The 19,488-nt window shown below is 40.6% G+C and overlaps 1 protein-coding gene across 4 annotated transcripts; it reads left to right on the top strand.

The window, feature by feature from the left end:
- The first annotated feature begins 12,825 nt into the window (after window positions 1–12,825).
- Window positions 12,826–17,525, top strand: LOC124862550 (matrix Gla protein-like). 4 transcript variants are annotated; one of them, XM_047356528.1, is made up of 5 exons: window positions 12,828–12,982; window positions 15,569–15,656; window positions 15,758–15,787; window positions 16,288–16,381; window positions 16,547–17,525. In XM_047356528.1, the coding sequence occupies exons 2-5, from the start codon at window positions 15,596–15,598 to the stop codon at window positions 16,710–16,712; spliced, it is 351 nt and encodes a 116-aa protein (XP_047212484.1). In that variant the 5' UTR covers window positions 12,828–12,982; window positions 15,569–15,595; the 3' UTR covers window positions 16,713–17,525. The 4 variants fall into 4 exon arrangements, with proteins under 4 accessions (XP_047212487.1, XP_047212486.1, XP_047212484.1 ...); XM_047356529.1 differs by having other exon boundaries at window positions 12,830–12,982; window positions 15,572–15,656; XM_047356531.1 differs by lacking the exon at window positions 15,758–15,787 and having other exon boundaries at window positions 12,826–12,982; window positions 15,572–15,656.
- The last annotated feature ends 1,963 nt before the right edge of the window (window positions 17,526–19,488 follow it).

The raw sequence follows: 19,488 nt of genomic DNA, 5'->3' as shown, positions 1-19,488 counted from the left end.
GAAGAGCTGCAGTTTTGGAGATGGTCTGACCCTTCTATCTCACAATTTGGCCCTTATCATACTCACTCATTATTGAATATTTTTCCTGCTTCTAACTTATCAACCTTGAAGACAAAATATCAAACGGCAGCCTATTAATGGAGAAACGTTGTAAAACAATATATCTTTTTACCAAAAAAAAACAATACAATTTCAGATTGTTCAGACCACGAGGAGATATTTTTGGATCTTTGTGCCTGAGATGGCTCAACCACCACTCTGCTGCAGCGTATTGTGCTTCCTGTAAGCCACAATGAACTTTAAAAGCTCCTCTGAGCTCAAATCCCCGCTGTAGGCATGTAGACGATTCTCTTCATCACCCACTCATACTGCAGCAAAACGGGGACACGGCACAGGAAAGACTGACTGCGGTCCCCCAGAAAATCAGAGAGAGAGAATTGACAGGACCAGGGTGGAGGGACAGAACAAAGAGTAAAACACAGAAGCTGCCACACTTGAAAAACAAGGGAAAAATCTTGAAGTGATGCTTAAAGAGAAGAGAAAAAAGAGAACAGATGGACTGTCCTCCCTTCCCCAGGTACCTCCATCAGAGCTAATATCTCATTACAAGTCTCAGTCGGCATATCTCAGGCAGTCAGGCAGAGGTCAGAGACGCTCCAGGGAGACAAACTAACAGCGAGACTCTCATTTAGCCCAACAGCATAAAAGCCCAAAGATGGGGAAAGGCTTTGAAGAACGGCCTCAGAGGAGAGTTGTGCTGGGTTAAACACTCATGCAGCAACGTGTGGGAACACACCTTCCTGGAACCATGATGTAATAACAACAGAGAAAGCCCTAAAGATATTCTGTGTCATAAATAATCATATAATGTAAAACAAGTGCTCATACTCTCGAACCACTGGGCCAGTCCCTGTTAATAATACATGCTTTTCTTTCATATTTACAGTGTTAGTGATAAAGTAAAATTCATTCAGATTCCAGTCATTTCTAGTAACAATTACCATTTTGGTCCAGCAGGGGGCAGTCAAGCTCACTCTGCCAGATCCCGTCCTTTCATTCCAGGAGAGATGTTAAAAAAATTCTGTTTCTGTTTTTATTTTTCGTGACTCTTGCTAAAAGGGTTAAAGAAGGCAGGTCTCTGCGGTTCAGTTCACCGTGTCTAACCACAGCTCTCTATTATACACACTTCATACATACCGGAGCCTGCTATGAATAAAGTCAGTGGTTTACTTGCATAAACTACAGACTTGATATGCAGACGACAGAGGTTTTTCTGTCATGCTTTGGACTCATTTTGTATTTACATATATGCCAACTGTTGCAGAGTTGCTTTCTACATATATTCTGTCATGGTCTCTCGTTGTTTATCAACTACTTGACCAATAAATTGGATTTCTGTCCACAGCCCTTACCTGACCAATTGCTTAAAAATACACCTTCTCCCACTTAATGGTTGCTATGAAATAACCGTGGCTGTGGTTTAGTGGAAAGAGTAAATCCAGAGTTATTTTCTTTTATTAAAAGTACCAAAGCGAATGGGGCTGAACAGTGAACACACTTTTCAGATTTGTATCTAGAAAACCTTTTGAAAACTGTTCATCATTTTCCATCAGCTTTACAATTATGCATTTCATTGTGTTTGTCTGTCACATAAAATATTATTATTATAATACTTCTATACTATACATTGAAGGCTGTGGTTGTAATCTGAAAAATAGTTCATTGTTAGCACAACATTGATACTAATGTTTTATCTTCTATTTTACTGATTGTTAAAAAAAAGCAAGATGACAAGTGTAGGTAAGAGAGTGTAGATGGCTGTCAGCAGCCTCTTCACCACTCTGTGCTAGTTGGTGCCTGCATGTCACAAGCTAGTTTTCTTTCATTGTGTTGGTTTACAGTTTGGCATGTTGTGTTTTTTGCAAGCACACTACGGCAAGAGATTCTGACAGCTGGAAGCGGAGAGAGGAAAAGACAGAGAGCCGGAGCGACGGCTGGAAAAGAAGACAGATAAAGTGAGTCAACCGAATGAGTTTGACCAAGTTTGGAGGCCCTTTAGAAGCACATGGCAAATTTATTGCGCGAGTGCACACTTTTTTTATATATAATTTGGACCACTTGCTGTGCAACTTTAAACTTTAAGTCTGGGATCTTAAAAAAGTGACAACATGTAATTTGAAACATCAGTTTTTGCCTTACAAAAAAGTTGCACAAAACCAAGGAAAGCAGATATAAACCACAAAAAAGTGAGTCAACTTTCCATAGTTTTCAGTTTGTTACGTTTATTTTAGCATATAAAGTACTTTGGATTTATGGCAGATATTTCTACAGTGCAAGTTTATATACAAAACTGGCAAAACACAGACTTGAAGGAAGTAAGAAGGAAGGAAGGAACAAAGTAATGAATAAATGAACAAACTAATAAATGAAAGAATGAATGAAGGAAAGAATGAAGGAAGAGAATTAGGATACAAGGAAGAAAGGGGGTTTTAACTAAAGGAAGGAAAGGACACAAGGGATGAAAGAATGAATGAAGGTAGGACATGGAGAGAGGACAAATGGAAGTGAGGTAAGATACTGGGAAGGAAGAAAAGCAGATGGAAGGGAGGTAGGACAAAAGGATGAGAGGAAAGAGGGAAGGATAGATGGAAAGGAGGTAGGACGTAGGAAAGAAAGGAACAATGGAAGTAAAGACAGGGCACAGGGGCAAAATGAATGAATGAAAAACTGAAAGAATGGAGGAAGTTTATGAGGAAGAAATTAAGGAAGGACACAAAGGAAGAAAAAACAGAAGGAAGTATACAAGGAAGTAAACAAGGAAAAGGAAAAGGACACAAAGAAGAAATGATGATAGGAAAGACACAACATTTAGACAATGGATTAGAGAAAATATCTAGTTGTCTGGGATTACTTATTTATGTAGTCAGCTTTTGAAGGTTGTCTGATTCACTGGAATTTTGTAAGAGCCCAAGTGAAATTCCTAACAGGTTAGATGGGTGCTGGTTGCATGTCCTGGAGGCCTGTTTGTTAGATTTGGCACTAGAAGAGCAGTGGGGAGCTTGGGGTTGAGCTTAAGTAAACAGCCTATCAAAAAAAAAAAAGAAAAAGGCTACTGTTCCTATGAGAAATAAAAGTAGGTAGCTATGCAGCAACAAAAAACATGAACACACACAGTCACAAGCATAGATGCAGTCAGATACACACAAATTCTGACAAAATCCCCCGTTTGACTTTTCATGTAACATTAAATTCCTATAAAGAGTTGAGCTTAGCGTGTTTAAAATAACAACTGAATTGGCAGAGCTAAGCACCTTTTCAGTCAAATCCTGGACATTTGTAGATGATATCAAGACTCTGCTGTTAATTTCTGTAATGGCGGGTTTGGGAGATTAAAATAGATGGAGGGAAAATAAATGAAACAAGTCATTTAAAAGTGTTCATGAAGCTCTTGCTTCTACCCAAAGCACCACTTAGCTTGACAGTTCAAAGATCAGAAAGATTAAAAGTAAACAGGAGTGATTTTGGAGCACCAAACGATACCAGATCTTTGCAGTGCCACCACATAAACAAATTTAGTTGGTCCCACCTAGACAATGTTTGACTGATGACAATTTGCTTTAAAAAGGTAGTCAGTATAGGCACTTACAAGTGGTGGAAGCCTGACACAGAGGTGGGTCTGGGAAAAATACTCCTTGTAAACAGGGTATATTTATGCCTGATTTGGTAAACTACCGGGCGTTGCAATAGTTTTCACACCCCTTGAACCTTGTCACATTTTGTCACATTACAACAACAAACTGTATTTTAATGGGATTTTATGTTAAATACCAACATAATGTTTTCAAAATGTTTTTACAAATAACAATCTGAAAAGTGTGGTGTGCATAACTAGCTCAAAATAGCTCAATAGCTAGCTCTGCATGTTTCCAAAGACTGTCTGGACTTGAACTGGGCTGTTCAAAGTAATGAATATGCTTTCATCTAAACTATTGTAGCTCTGGCTGTATGCTTGAGGTCCTTCCAATCCAATCCACTTTATTTATAAAGCACGTTTATTAACAGCAAGTTTGCCAAAGTGCCGTACAAACTAGAATAAATAAATAAAAGATAGAACAAGACATCCAAAACACATAAAATACAATAGATACAAAAGAAGAGTCAACTCACAACTGGTCAAATGCTTTGAGAAAAGATGTTTTTAAAAAAGACTTAAAAATAGGAAGCGAAGATGCCTGTCTGACTTTTCAAAGGCAGTTTTTTCCAAAGTTTGGGAGCCATAACAGAGAAGGCTCTATTTCCTATAAAAGTTTTGCCTAGTTTCTGGGACAACTAAAAGCAGATGGGCTGATCTAAGCACCCGTGAAGGAAGATGAGGCTGGAGTAGATACTTGAGGTGCAGAGGAGCAAGATTTCTCAAGCATTGATAAGCTAAAAATAAACTGTAGAATAAACAATTATATAGAAAGTTAAACCTCAAACCGAGCCTCAAGATTTCTGTGGCATCTAAAATGTTTTCATCCAAAATTAGCCTGCATTTAGTTCCACTCATCATCCCAGCTTCCTTGTTGCTGCTGATGAAAAGCATCCCCACAATATGATTATGCCACCGCTCTCGTTCTTTCACATCATTTTGCAAAAATGAGCACCTTCTACCACATGTTTGCCGTTTCCCATATATTGCTTGTAGCAAACTGCAAACAGGACGTCTTATGACTTTCTTTCAACAATGGCTTTCATCTTTACACTTTCATAATGGCCAGATATGTGGCGTGCATGACTAATATGTGTCCTGTGCAATAAATTCTCCCTCCCAAACTGTGGAATTTTGCAGCTCCTCCAGGGGTACCATAACACTCTTGGTTGATTCTTTGATGAATGCTCTCCTTATGTGGCATATCAGTTTAGGTGGACAATGGTGTCTTGATAGGTGTGCAATTGTGCTGTTGTGCGCCTTCAATTTTCAGATGACGTCTCCACAGCTGTATCTTTAACCTGCCTGCTGTGTTCCTTGGACTTCATTATGCTGTTTGTTAATTATTGCTCTCTAACAAACCTCTGAGGCCCTCATGGATGAATTTATACCAAGACTAAATTACACATAGGCAGACCCAATGTTACACAGGATTTTTTAGGGGTGTTACAGTAAAAGAGACTAAACATAAATACATGCCACACTTCAGATATTTAATGTTAAAAATTGTGAAAGCATGAATCATCTGAAGAATCCCCACCAAAACATTGTGGAGTAGTGTGAGTAGCCCAACTATCCTCGGGGCTATGTTGTCCAGGGTTTCGGCTCCTAGAAAGGTCTCTGATAGTAATATGGGTTCAGGGTTAGGGTCAAGCTAAGAGCTGTTCAGTGACGAATGGCAGACCACAACAATAGGCCAACCTCACCCAAAATAATGCAAACTGGAGCTAAGCGCTGGAAGGACAATGCAAAAGATATGTGAGACCAGCAGTGCTTTGCAACATCCATAAATCTGCATCAAGTTTTGTTGTCATCCACATGGCAAAACTCACAACCACAAGTTGACATCTCCATCTGAGAAGGACAGTCCTGAATAATGTCTGTCCATACCCTCCATGTCTGTCCATGCCCTCTGGCCCACCCCTCTCGCATCCCTCAGACGGGGGAGAGCAGTTTGGCCTCATCATGGCCTCTGTCTGAGCCACACACCCCGTGATGTTTTCATTTTATTCGCACAGAAAGTGAAAAGTCAATAACGGCTGCATCAGGTTAAGAGTTAAGGCTTAAAAATAGAAGAACTGTTATTATGTTGCCTTTTTTAGAGGGTTGTTTTCGGATCAGTGTTTGTCAGTCTGCATTGTGTCCACTCAGACCAACTGAGCCACATAGCAACCTGAGGTAGACCTGCTCACCCACTGAGGGAAATGCAAGGCCGCCCAAATAGTGTTTTCCCAGACATTACATGGATAGTTTACACATTTGTGGTAATAGCCTCATAATGAAGTCAAAACTCATTACTTCATTTTTTTCCAGGCAGTTTTCCTGTTTTCAAAAGCTCATTATTTCCTTCTACCCGCCTTCCTCCACCTCTTTCCAGAACTTCATGAACAGACATGTATCTCATTATCACATGTTTAAAGTCAACAGGCGTTGATTTTTCTAAATTTCTTTTCACATGTGTTTACCTCTCCCTCCATACCCATCTCCTTCTGATAGCATCAGGTCGCTCCTACTCTTGGGAGGTGCCGTACAGATGAGCACCATTAAACGCAGCAGTCATATACCGCCCTGCCGGCTGACTCTCATCCTGTTTACCACATCCCTCTGTTTCTCATTTATCTTCCATCTCGGTCTTTGGACGGTTGACTGAGGGGGGGACTGGTCAGAACATGCCTCCAGGTGCATGAGAAGGAGTGGGAGAAAGCCAAATGACTGGAATATTTTAAAAGGAAATGAAAGGAACACCGTCTCACGACTGTGAAGGAATGCATTTCAAGAATGTTGAAGGGAAAAGAGTACAGATTTACCATTGTGCATTTATTTTTCATGCAATCATTTCTGTTAGTTTGCCTTCATCTAACCCAAAACCTCAGAAATTAGGAGCAAATTCAAAATTAAACTCTTCATTAACCCTGCAAATAGCCTAAAATTTACACAATTACACCTCTCATTGATTTTTATTTCCTTCCACTGTTTTGGCATATGTATGTTTTGGTGAAAAAAGGGACTTAAAATGTGTTGTACCGACAAAACTGCTGCTCAGATGTTCCATTGTTCCATCCTACTGTGTTCAATCCAACAAATTCTACTTTCTGTCTCCATTTGTCTCCCTTTTATTTTGTCATTCTTTTAACCTTCTTGTTTCCCTTTTTATCAGATAGTGAGAGTTTATCTTCTTCCAGGACTGTCTTAGTATTTATCTGTCTGTCTGGATTTTTCCGTTTCCTGGCACAGGCATCCCCTATTCAGTTTGTTTGCTCTTGGCGAGGGTCTGCGTTCAAATAACTGTTCACCGAGTTCTGTGACTGAGGCAGCTGTGATGTGGTATTACATAACTCTAAGATATGCTCCATAGAGATGTTGTCTTAGGCCCCATCATATCACATTCAGCGTGCTGAAGATTTGCAAGTAAAGGTTCTGAGATGGAGACATGCCAGATAATTTTTGGTAAAGCCAGCCCAGCCCGGCTACTTTCATAATATATGAGTTTAACATATTAGATTTATTTAGTAGATTTATTCAGTTTCTTCAACAAATTGTTTAAGGTCATAGTGCAACCTCAGATGTGATAGGGTCTTGGAACATCAATTTTCAACTGCCACAGATTCTTTGACTAGGCCACCATAACACGAGTTTGCTTTGATTTGAATAATTTGATTGTTGTTCTGGCTGCAGATTTACAGCTGTTATCCTGCTGGAAGGTTAACCTCAGGCCGTGTATTAAGCCTCTTCCAGTTTTGCCATGTGTTGAGCTCCATTTGTCTTCACATCAGTTCTGAACAGAATCCCTGTCCCTGCTTACCAAAAAGCATCACCACAGCATGATGCTGTCACCATCATGTTTCACTGCTGGTATGAGGTGTACAGGCTGATGTGTGCTGTTTGTTTTCTGTTACACACTAGCACAGGCCAAAGAAGAACAACCTTTCTCCACATTTTGTTTCCTGTGTCCCCTACATTGGTTTTTTCAAACTTAAAATGGGACATCTTATAGCGTTCTTTTGGTAATCACTTTCTTCTTTTCCATAAAAGTCAAAGTTTGGAAGTGCATGATCAATACATGTCCTCTTGACAGATTCTACCACCTAACCTGTGGATCTCTGCAGCTCCTCTAGAGTTAAAATGGGCATTTTTGTTCCTTCTTTGATAAATGCTCTCCTTACCTGGCCTGTCAGATCAGAATGATGACTTAGTAGGTTTGCAATTGTCCATACTCTTTCCATTTTCAGATGATGGATTAAACAGTGTTTGGCGAGACCCAGCATCAACCTTCCACACAACTTTCTCCCTGACCTCTTTGCTTTGTTCCTTGATCTTCATGATGCTGAAAAGTTTACTAATGTTATCTAACAAACCTCTGAAGACTCCATTGAAGAACTCCATTTATTCTGACATTAAATTGCACACAGGTGGACACACAGGTGGACACTATTTATTAGGTGACTTCTAAAGGCAATTAGCTGCCTTGGGTTTTATTTAGGGATTATGTGCAACATTGTGAGGATCTGTTAAATAAATGTCTGTTAAATAAATGCTACAACTTTAGATCAGTCCAAGTGACACAATTACAAAGTAAAATAGTCATTTAGTAGTTTTTCTTTTTTTTTTTTTTTTTATGAAGTCTTTAAAGTTATACATGGAGATTTAGGTCAAAGTTAACTAGTGTTTGCAGACTGTTTTTAAATTCAGTACATCTAGAAACTGAAGTGCACACGGGTACAATGGAAAAAACATCTTGGGAAGAGTGTTAGTTTTTTTTGAACACTTAATCAGAGTTTTGAATATTGTAAAATCTTTCTACTGTAGGTTTGAATTCCTTTCTGGATTTGTCTAAAGATCCAAAACTATTATATTTAGCATGTTTTGCTGAGTGTATCCAGTTGTCTAAAGTAGGGGTTTTCCAGTCCCTAGAAACATTGTGTGAGCTATCAGCAATAAGTGTAGTTTTTAAATAAAGTTTTAAAGGGAATTAAATTGATTTTGGTTTTTTAGACTATCAATGATTAGTTGAAAAAGTCTTTGTGTGCACATGTCATTGGGGCTACTAATTACAATAAGACATGCACTGAGGTCTCCTTGGATAGTCTTTCTTTTAGCTTTTGCTGACTAATAGCAACCTTTTCTCTATAAAACATCCCAGGACCAAATCTAACACAACAAACCCCTGCAATCATACCTAAACCAAATACACATACTTTTGGACTGTGGCTTGAAGCTGGAGTACTTGAAGAAAGCCCACACATGCTTGGGGATAAGACACAAGCTCCACTTAGAAAACCTCAGCTGAGAATTGAACCCACAAACTCTTCCTCTGAGGCAACTATGCTAACCAGTGGGGCCAAAGTACAGGGCTATTTATTTCATAGTTTAGAGATGTGTGGTCTTAGGCAAACCATATGGTTGATTAGTAAATTATGGGGGGGGGTTCTTTTAAAGTTTTAATAAAAGATGAATGTTGGGACTCCAATCCCTCATCATAGGTTTGTAAAGGACAACTTCCATTGTAAGTTCTAATGTTTTTTTTCTTCTTGCTTGTTCTTTCTTTATGTATTTAAGGCACCATGCCACATTTTTAAAACGTTTCTGCTGCCAAAAAAGTGCTCGTTTTTACAGCTTCATCAAATTCAGTCGTAAAAATTAATTGGGTTAACTTGACGTAGAGCTTCTCATGTAAAACAGTATGATGCAGTAATTATACCTCCCCCTTCCCCAAGTTCACTTCATAAAATGGAGCTTGTCTCTCAAAAGTATCCATGTTGTGATGATCAGAATAACTCTGAGGATGGAGGATCCATCCATCCATCCATCCATTCATCCATCCATCGATCCATCGGACATCTCTCAAGACATCCCTTTACCCAGCAACAGTGTTCAGCTCATTCTGTTGGACTCTAAGGTTTCCACAGACCGGAAAGAAAATATATCCCCGTCCATGGTAATCTGGGTCTGCCCCTGGGTTTCCTCCTAGTGAGGTATGCCCAGAAAACCTTGAACTACTTCATCTTCAGTGGTTTTATCAGTCCATCTAATGTGACTAAACACATTAAACACTTTGAAAATTCAGACGATACATAATCATTTCTCTTGTCGATGGCTTTTAGGATAAATATGTCATGGTAGGTTAGCAGTTGGACCCAAGTGCAGGCAACACAGAGGAAGAGGAATAATGGAAAACAATGTTTAATAATTAACAAGAGGACTTACAAATGGGGTCCTGTTCATAACTTTTATGGACAGGATTTCTAGACGCAGCCAAGGGCCGGAGGGGGTCTGGTTTGGGGACCAGTGGATTTCGTCTCTTCTTTTTGCGGATGACGTGGTCCTGCTGGCCCCCTCTAGCCAAGACCTACAGCATGCGCTGTGGCGGTTCGCAGCCGAGTGTGAAGCGGCTGGGATGAGGATCAGCTCCTCCAAGTCCGAGGCCATGGTACTCAACCGGAAAAGGGTGGCTTGTCCTCTTCAGGTTGGAGGGGAGTTCCTGCCTCAAGTGGAGGAGTTTAAGTATCTCGGGGTCTTGTTCACGAGTGAGGGAAGAATGGAGCGGGAGATCGACAGACGGATCGGTGCGGCTGCCACAGTAATGGGGGCGCTGTGCCGGTCCATTGTGGTGAAGAGAGAGCTGAGCCGAAAAACAAAGCTCTCAATTTAGTGGTCGGTCTACGTTCCTACCCTCACCTATGGCCATGAACTTTGGGTCATGACCGAAAGAACGAGATCACGGATACAAGCGGCTGAAATGAGCTTCCTCCGTAGGGTGGCCGGGCACTCCCTTAGAGATAGGGTGAGGAGCTCGGCCATCCGGGAGGAGCTCGGAGTAGAGCCACTGCTCCTCCACATTGAGAGGAGCCAGTTGAGGTGGCTCGGGCATCTATACCGGATGCCTCCTGGACGCCTTCCTCGGGAGGTGTTCCAGGCACGTCCCACCGGGAGGAGGCCCAGGGGACGGCCCAGGACACGCTGGAGGGACTATGTCTCTCGGCTGGCCTGGGAACGCCTTGGGCTCCCCCTGGAGGAGCTGGAGGAGGTGTCTGGAGAGAGGGACGTCTGGGCGTCTCTGCTGAGTCTGCTGCCCCCGCGACCCGGTCCTGGATAAGCGGAAGATGACGAACGAACGAACTTACAAATGGAACAAGGAGCTCAAACGGAGAACAGGGCAGAACACAGACCAGGTGGCAGAGGAAGGCATGAAGCAAATGGTTCAGTAAAGACAACCAGACAACTTAAATACATGGAGCAAGTGGGAAGAAGGCATGGCAAGCAGGTGAGAGCAATCAGGTGGAAATGAGAAACAGCGGAGACCAATTAAGGCAGAGGACCTGAGGGAGAGAAGAGTAATGGCCAGAATCTGAGCAGAGAGAAAACACAGGAAAAAATCTAACTGAAATATTTCATGTAATAAAACACAAGAAATAAGTAAACAAAGAGAGGAAATGGCAACACTAAGAGAATGAAAACCACATGGAAATGAAAAAACAAAAATGAAAGAAACTTGAACATGTAATACTAGAGGATCATGACAAAATATTATAAAACTCTACATATGGTCATTTTGTTAAGTGATAAATGACTCCAAGAGTGGGGTGCACATATATTGACACATTATAAAACCTGTATGCTCTCCCCTCCTTTAGGTTGACCCAGAATATTCTGAAGGGACTATATATCCCTTCTGGCCTGGAAACACCCTGGGACTCCCCCAGAATGATATTCTCCATGTCTTTACTTTCTTTCTTTATTTTTTGTTGTTTCTTTAACAATGCTGTTCAAAATGTCATTATTGTCTATATCTTTACGTTACACTTATTTCATAGATTACCTTAAAAGTTGGTGGTACATCCATTTATCCATTGTCTTCTGCTTGTCTGAGATTAGGTTGTTTAAGTAAAAGATTGAGGAACCAGACAGAAACCACACAATCCGTTCCTCAGTGGGATTCTTTTGCTCATTCAAGGGTACCCCGAGCTATAGGTCAAGCAGCATTTATGGCCCATCCAGCAATTTCTGACTCTACCATGGGTTCCCCTTCAGGTACCTGAAAATGGTCCAAAGGGAGGCTTTTAGGATTCATCCATAGCCCAAATTACCTTAAATGACTCATTGGAGTCAGTTAAGGTAGCAGTGACTCCACTTTGTGCTCCTCCCACACATCAGACCAGAGGAGGCTCAATCTAGGGGTCATGATCCATGTCTTATGACCATAGATTAAAGTAAAAATTTAGACAGTTAGTTTATTGGCTTACCTCTTTTTTCACCATGACAGACTGGAGAAGCGCCTCTATTACTGCAAATGATGCCCAATCCAACCGTTCATTTCCTGCTCCATCCTTGCACCACTGGAAAAAAAAAAAAAAACACGGTATTTGTAACTTGGTTAAATTCCATGTCACTAGACTCTAGTTAGAAATCCAGGACTTGGCATGCCCAGGCTCCTGCCTTTGCCTGGGACTTCTGGTTGATTTTTCAGCTTGAGTCTTGACCCCATCTGCAGGTCAGCCCACCTCCCAGGCTTTGCTCCAGCAAAGTACCTCTGTCCACCTAATCTGGTTGAGGTTGACTGTTTCTCTGATCTTGCTTCATAAGGTTCTTGAATTGTGGGTAGTAAGACCCCTCCCCTGAGGCTAATTTGCCCTAGGAGACCCTACATGGCCCCTAGGATCATAGGGGAACTCAACCTTCTCCTCCATGTTAACATGGTGACATAGAGCAAGAGGAAACAATTATGATACATAATGGCCACAAAAATATCTGTAACAACTATGATTAAATGTGCATATATATCAGTAGGGAGCTAACAGTAGATGTTTTCTGTACTCTCAGACACATTTGGGCGCAAGCAATCCATACTGTGCCCGCATGGTGGATGTTTTTTTCATGTTTTGCTACCATGGTGGCAAACAGGGGTGAATATTATCATGTACATGCTATGAAGCAGGTTAGACGGCCCTCTGTCAACCTCCCTTCTCTCTGTTTATCCCCAACTTGTTTTTCTCAATTTCTCCTGGCCTCTCCATCAACTACAGCCCTGTGCTGTCCTGTTGGGTGCTGGGAGTGGGAGTAAGTGAGACCGTGAGCTAATACTGTGGTCTGATTAAATGCTGGAAAAAAGGTTGATAGTATGAGAGGAGAGGAGAACGAGAAGGCGGCAGAGGGGAGGGAGTCCTTAGGTAAAAAATGAAAGGGTGGAGGGATGTGTGGAGTATAAAGGCATTGCTGTAGGGAATTAGGAAATATTTCACAGGAGTAAATACTGAGAGATATTTCCAAAACCTCTCCTTTCATCCACATTGCACAGTAAGTACTTTATTGCTTCTTGTTCACAGCTGAATTTAAATCTTTGATCCGTTTTAACTTTTAGACAGAGAAAGAGGAACATTCCTTTATTATCTGATGTTCACTCTGCAAATGAAATTTTTGCAAATCTTTAAAAAAAATAAAACAACAACAACGTTTTGTGGAATAAGAGCATTGGACGTTGCTTCAGGCTGACTCTTTGCATGAGGTGAACCACATTCTGACAGCAGGCAAGAAGGCTGGAAACCTTTTCTGAGAACCAGACCAGCATAAAACTTTCTAAATACACAAACATTCACACAAGTCTTTATGTCCTTGCCAGTTATTGGAAGCTTCTTTTTAGCTCCAGGCCTGCTCTTTCTGTACCCACCATAAGTCTTGAGTTTGAACCGAAAATGCCTCAGGTGCAGAAGATGTTGTGTGTATAGTTGTGTACAGTCTGCGTTTTTGTGTGAAGACCTGAGTTTGATGTGTGAGTTCATGTATAATGAAAGCTGCTATTGATGGCGAGAGAAGCCAGGCTGCTGAGACAGAATTCCTTCCAAATCACACAAGCAGAGGAACTTTGTCAGCAGTGCTCACACACAAGAACAGCACACGTGTGCCTTGCTGCGCATTCATGTGTTCAGACATCTGGTGTAAGTATTTATGCAGGTGTCATATGCTTTATGTTGACTCATTCAATCTTGTGATTGTCTTTTGCATGTAGATATATGCTTTGTGGGTGTTCATGTGTCTGAGCTAGAACAGTTTATGGTTACACTCTGTTAAGAAAAATGAGTTTGGACCCAGTAAGCTGGCAGCTGCACAGCTCCTCTCAGCCACAGCTATTCTCCAATGTCTCTTTCCATAAAACTGGAGCTTAAACACAATTCTGGGATCAGTCTTGGGTTTAGTTCAGTTGTTTTAAATTTTTCCTCTGGCCAAATAAATACCATGCTTGCACTGCCTTTATGCTGACATTCCACACCAATGTGTTTCATAAAGTATGCCATAAACCTGTGGTCCTAAAAATATATACGTACCACTGGTGGTAAAAGGGCTGCCTTTAGTGGCACTGGAACAGTTAGTCATTTTCTACCGCTTCTTCCCCCGGAACAACATAACCTTAATGAAGTAAACCAGAAATTGTAAACCAGAACCAAGTGCTGGTTGCAACTCATGCTGCATCCAGTTTACCTTTACAGTTGGAATTTGAATGTGGGAATGAGTTCAAACCCATCTTACCCAGGTTTCAGTATCAAGTTCAAGAACCAGCTGGATCTAGTAATTGATATGCCATGAGTACAGCTACTTATCTTGTATTTCTTTGTATTCTCTATTTTCAAACACCAGTGAACAATAACAACATGTTAACTAAAGGAGCCTTATAATAACATGTGGAAAAGATTAAATGAGTTATACATCATCCATCCATTTTCTATTCCTGCTTCTTTTGCACAGGGTCACGAGGGAGCTGGTGCCTATCTTCAGAGGTCTACGGGTGAGAGGCAGGGTATACCTTGGAAAGGCTGCCAGTCCATTGCAGGGCAACACAGAGACATTCATACCCGAGGGCAATTTAGAGAGATCAGTTAACCTAATAGTCATGGGTTTTTTTCTGACTGTTGGAGGAAGGGGGTGTACCCAGAGAGTACCTACATGCACTGGGAGAACATGCAAACTCCATTGAGAAAGAGCCCCGGCTGGGAGTTGGACCCAGGACCCTCTTGCTGCTAGACAACAATGCTACCAACTGTGCCACCATGCAGCACGCTATAAATTGTCAAAATCGCAAATGATCTGTTTTTAGATTTTATATGTAAGGCAACCTCTAAAATTTCCACCTAAAATTCTAACTCAAAGGGACTGTACTGTTAGGTCCTCCAACTTCAACCCTTTAAACTTCTGGATAAAAATAGAGGATAACTGCTTGTTACTAAGTTAAACAAACAGCATGACCCCATGAGAAGGGAACTAGCTCACCTCCAGTCAGACAGTTAAATCAAAAACAATGTGCATACAAGTCAGGTTAGGGAAGAGAATAGCAAAAACATTATGAAAGCAAGACTGTGCAATGTATATATATATCAGAAAAAAGCAGGGTCTTGCCGAGCAGCCGCAGTCTCCTTGGTCTTTACATGTGGGTTGAAATAACATCGGAACGTCTTTAGGCTGGTTTCGCATGGGCGTAATCCCCAAACCCATAATACTGGGTCTACCAGCTGTTATCTAGTAGTCCCAACGGACACAATCTTTTGTTGTATTAGTATTATTAGTACAACCTGTGATGGACTGGCAACCTGTCCAGGGTGTACCCTGCCTCTCGCTGAATGACCGCTGGAGAGAGGCACAGCTCCCCTGCGATCCTACAAGGACAAGTTGATATAGACAAGGAATTGAACTATTACAACTACTATTTTACCACTACTACTATTTTTAAATGTCTGTCCGGAGGACGGTACCTTTTATAAAAGAATTCAGGAAAACTGACACTCTTATATTTTTAATATTTGTGCTTTAAGGCGTCAGGTGAATATCAGAAACAGTTTTTTTTCAGCCATATGTCCTAATAAGATGAAACACATGATCTCTCTTCTGTGTTAGCAGCGACGAAGGTCCAACACCCCCAAGATGAGGAGCCTCCTTCAGTTCCTGGCCCTCTGCGCTGTGGTGTCCCTCTGTGTCTGCTATGGTACAAAACATCCCCAACGTCCTCACTGTGCAGCCACTCATCAGTTTTCCTCAGTTTGTGTTCAGCACTCATGATTAACCAACTTCATGTTTTTCCTTTAGATTCTCATGAAAGCAATGAATCTCATGAAGGTGATTAAATGTTAAAAAATCTCAGTACCTGGAAAAACATGCATGCATTTCTAACACAGCCTGCATAAAATATCAAACATTTACAAGCTCATTTTACCTTTAACTATCATCACCCATCGGCAGTGGAGGTTCTTATATGAATGGTGCCCAGGGTGAGCCCCACCTTCTGCTGCTCCCAACCAATCGAAAGGTAACAAATTGTGTGGCGGGATAAATGTAGTGTAGTCCTGCACAAAGCACATAAAATAGTCTCCTTACTCTTCACTGACTGCTCATGCATAAATAAAACAGAAATCTTATTTAACTGACAGATTTATACAACTTCAGTTTTTATCTGATGCTTTGCTCTCTTATTTCTAATGCCGCCCTGGGCAGCTGCCCAAATGGCCCGTATCAAGAACCTCCACTGCCCATGAACAAGCTTTTAAGCCATACAGTTTGTATGACTGACTTACATGATTGTAGCCGGATCGCCGTTTAGGGAAGTTTTGTGTTTCCAGATTTATTTGTGCCTCGAAATCGAGCCAACTCCTTCTTCTCGGGCAACAGGCGTACCCCACCCAGAGGGAACCGCTACAACCAGTACGACATGAGGTAAACCACAGGCATGCAAACACACCATATAACTTTATCTTGGACAGATTAGACTATTCAGCATTAAGATAAGACTAAGACTTCTGACAAAAATGCAAATATACAAGGGCAGCGATTTAGGGCAAATGAAAGATTAGAATGATATGTCTCTTCCACCATTTCTAGGAACAGAAAGTCTCCTGCAGAGATCCGTGCAGAGACCTGTGAAGACCACAATCCCTGTCGCTTCTACGCCTATCGCTTTGGCTTCCAGCAGGCCTACCAGAGATTCTTCGGAACCCGAAACCCTCCGCAGCAGTCCTACAGACCGACCGTGACTCGTCGGTTCTAAACTAGAGTGTCAAGGTGACACTCTCTATATCACCTGTTCCTTCCATCTGTCAAAGTTTTGTATAATTTATGCTCTTGTACCTTTTTCAGTTTTGTCAGTAGAGAAAAACCTGGAAAATACAGGACTCCAGTGTAGCTTGAATCCTATTATCATGCTTATGAATATTAACATCTCATTTCACATGTAATCTCATTTTAGTGTCATCTACTATCACCATGCAGTCCCATCCTTTTTGACATGAACAAGACATACCAGAATGAAATGTCTGTTATATAACCCATTATCTATCTAGGCCAGTTATGTTGTTGGTGATTTTTTTGTTTCTATGAAAGAATAAAAATTAAACTTCTTTCTTCAACCAGAGTTTGATGAAATTTTTAGGTACAGAGCCGAGCCCTGGAATAACCAGCTGCCTGGTGCCAGCAGGGCCCACCCAAGAGCTTTGGGGGAGCTGGTGCCTATCTCCAGCAGTTATTGAATGAGAGGCAGGGTACACCCTGGCAGCCCCTAATGCCGAATATAGATCTCAAATCAATAGATTGGAAGGTCTATTTACCAAGGATGAGCCTTTCTGTATATTTGCAGAGAAGATTTTCTGTTGTCAAATTCTTCTAGAATAGCATTCTAAATTTATAGTAAAAATTGACAAATTTACCACTTGTAATCATATAGAGAAATATCATTATAGTTATATTAACAATCCTATTTTCAAGTTGTTAGTTTAATAATTTCTTTTGCTTGTGTCTGTGCTGTAGTCATAATTCATGTTTACTGTAAGTACAAATAAACCTCAATAAAGAATTATGCATTTTCTCTGGTTGCCTATAATCACAACCTATCAGTATCAGACCAAAAACAATGATTTTTCTCTTTTCAGTATTAATCTGGAGAAAATTCCATTACATCCACATATTGATTTTATGGAAAACTGATTCAGTGACTGAAGGTGATTGTAGTTTTTTAGAGACTCAGAAATGCAGAGTTGTGTGCCATTAGCATATATATATAGTAAAGGAGGTGGTAATAATCTTTTTATCTGAGATAGGGGAAGCAAGTAGATTTTAAATAAAATTGTCCCAAGAATAGAGCCTTGAGGAACCCCATAAGTGTTAGGGCTTGCGAGATAGAGGACCCCGGAATGCAGACTAGTAGGCAGCATGACGGTAAGTGCAAAACGATTTAATAAAAAACAAAACCTCACTCTCAGAAGTGGCAGGAACAAAACAATAAACTGACAGTGAGGACAGGCTTGGCATGATCCACAAAACAAGAAATGAGAATGATCTGAGAATGTTTCCGCGAGGAATAAACAGGACAGGTGTGTATATATGGAGTGTGACCAGGTGAAACAAGAAGACAGATTAACTAGGTGCAGGTGAACCGGATAACGTTAATTGACAGAAGAACAAAACGTGGCTGGAGCAAAACAGAGACTCTTGAACACAAACTAACAGAAACTAGAAAAACATGAAACAAAAGCATAACCAGATCCGAAAACCAAACTTGACAAAACATGAACAAGACGACAAAACTAAAGCATGACCAAAAAAACAAACAGAAACATGATTCAAAAATCTAACAAGAATAATAATAATAATAATAAATAATAATAATAATAAACAGAAGAAAGATTCAAAACCTTAAAGGTGGAAAATATAAAGAAAAAACCTGAAACCAAACAAACCCAATTCATAACAATACGTGATCTCTGGTTAGCATGATGTAGAGTCTACATCACCACATGTCTGAGTTGTCCAATCTTATTCCTGTCTGCAGGGAACCTATTCATGTTTACCAATCTTAATACTAACTGGAGTTGATAGAGTAAAAGAGCAGAAAAGTAAAAGAAATTTGGAAAATTTGATGAGTTTATTGTAACGTCATCTTTCAACTATAAAACTGCTTAGAGAAGGCTTTGGAGCAATGATTAAACCACACATAAAAAAATAGACTAAACCTTCACTTTAGTGTAAATATTCCAAATAAAGTGTCATAATTTCCATCGGAATCCAGCAGAGTAGCAAAAATAAGCATAAATAAGAGAAAAATCTAAGCATCTTTAAAAACTCAGCATAAATAATTGAGAGCAGATCTATGTGTTGACATCTTTCCTGCTGCATGCACAGTTAGCACAGAGTAAAGGCGCGCCGCCCACAAACCCTAAAAGGTTGTCCGGAAGTTGAATCCCAAAGCCTGTGCCTGACGGCCCCAATACAAACACAGACAGTGAAATTACACCCCTCACTGTCTGTCAGGATATGTCAAGAACCTAAACATCCACTAAACAAAAACAAAACAATTATAGAAGGAAAGAGACAAATTAAGAAATTCAAGCAAAAATATTTTCATATTAAAAATTCTAGTAATTCAAGTGCCTTTTCTTAAGAAATAACCCCCCCCCCATGACCTTGCAGCAGTTTAATAATAAAATTTAAAACTTAGATATTTATAGTTTTCAAAACAAAACAAACATCTTGCAAAGGACTGTTTTTAATTATAGCATGTTCCAGTTTCTGTCCATATTCTATAAGTCCTCTGAGCTCTGGCTTATAAATGTTGTCTTCTCTTTGTGGTGAGTCTCTGCGGTTTGCAATAAAACAAAGAGCCCTCAGATTAAAATTATGTCGCATCATGAGAGATGGCAGGTTTCTCTTCTTCAGCTTGTAATGTATGATTCTTGCTGCCATTTGGACCGAATGCTCTGAATCTAAAAAGCCTGTGGTTACTGTAAAACTTTGGCCTCCCCAGGCTGCCAGCTACCAGTTTTTTTAAAGGT

This window comes from Girardinichthys multiradiatus, chromosome X, assembly GCF_021462225.1.
Source record: "Girardinichthys multiradiatus isolate DD_20200921_A chromosome X, DD_fGirMul_XY1, whole genome shotgun sequence".
NCBI lineage: Eukaryota > Metazoa > Chordata > Actinopteri > Cyprinodontiformes > Goodeidae > Girardinichthys > Girardinichthys multiradiatus.
This window is presented reverse-complemented; position numbering and strand designations above follow the sequence as displayed.

Coding starts and splice junctions, on each gene's coding strand:
- LOC124862550 (XM_047356528.1), top strand. CDS start 15,596: ATGAGGAGCCTCCTTCAGTTCCTGGCCCTCTGCGCTGTGGTGTCCCTC. Junction 15,657..15,757: donor GTCCCTCTGTGTCTGCTATG/GTACAAAACATC, acceptor TTTTTCCTTTAG/ATTCTCATGAAAGCAATGAA. Junction 16,382..16,546: donor TACAACCAGTACGACATGAG/GTAAACCACAGG, acceptor CACCATTTCTAG/GAACAGAAAGTCTCCTGCAG.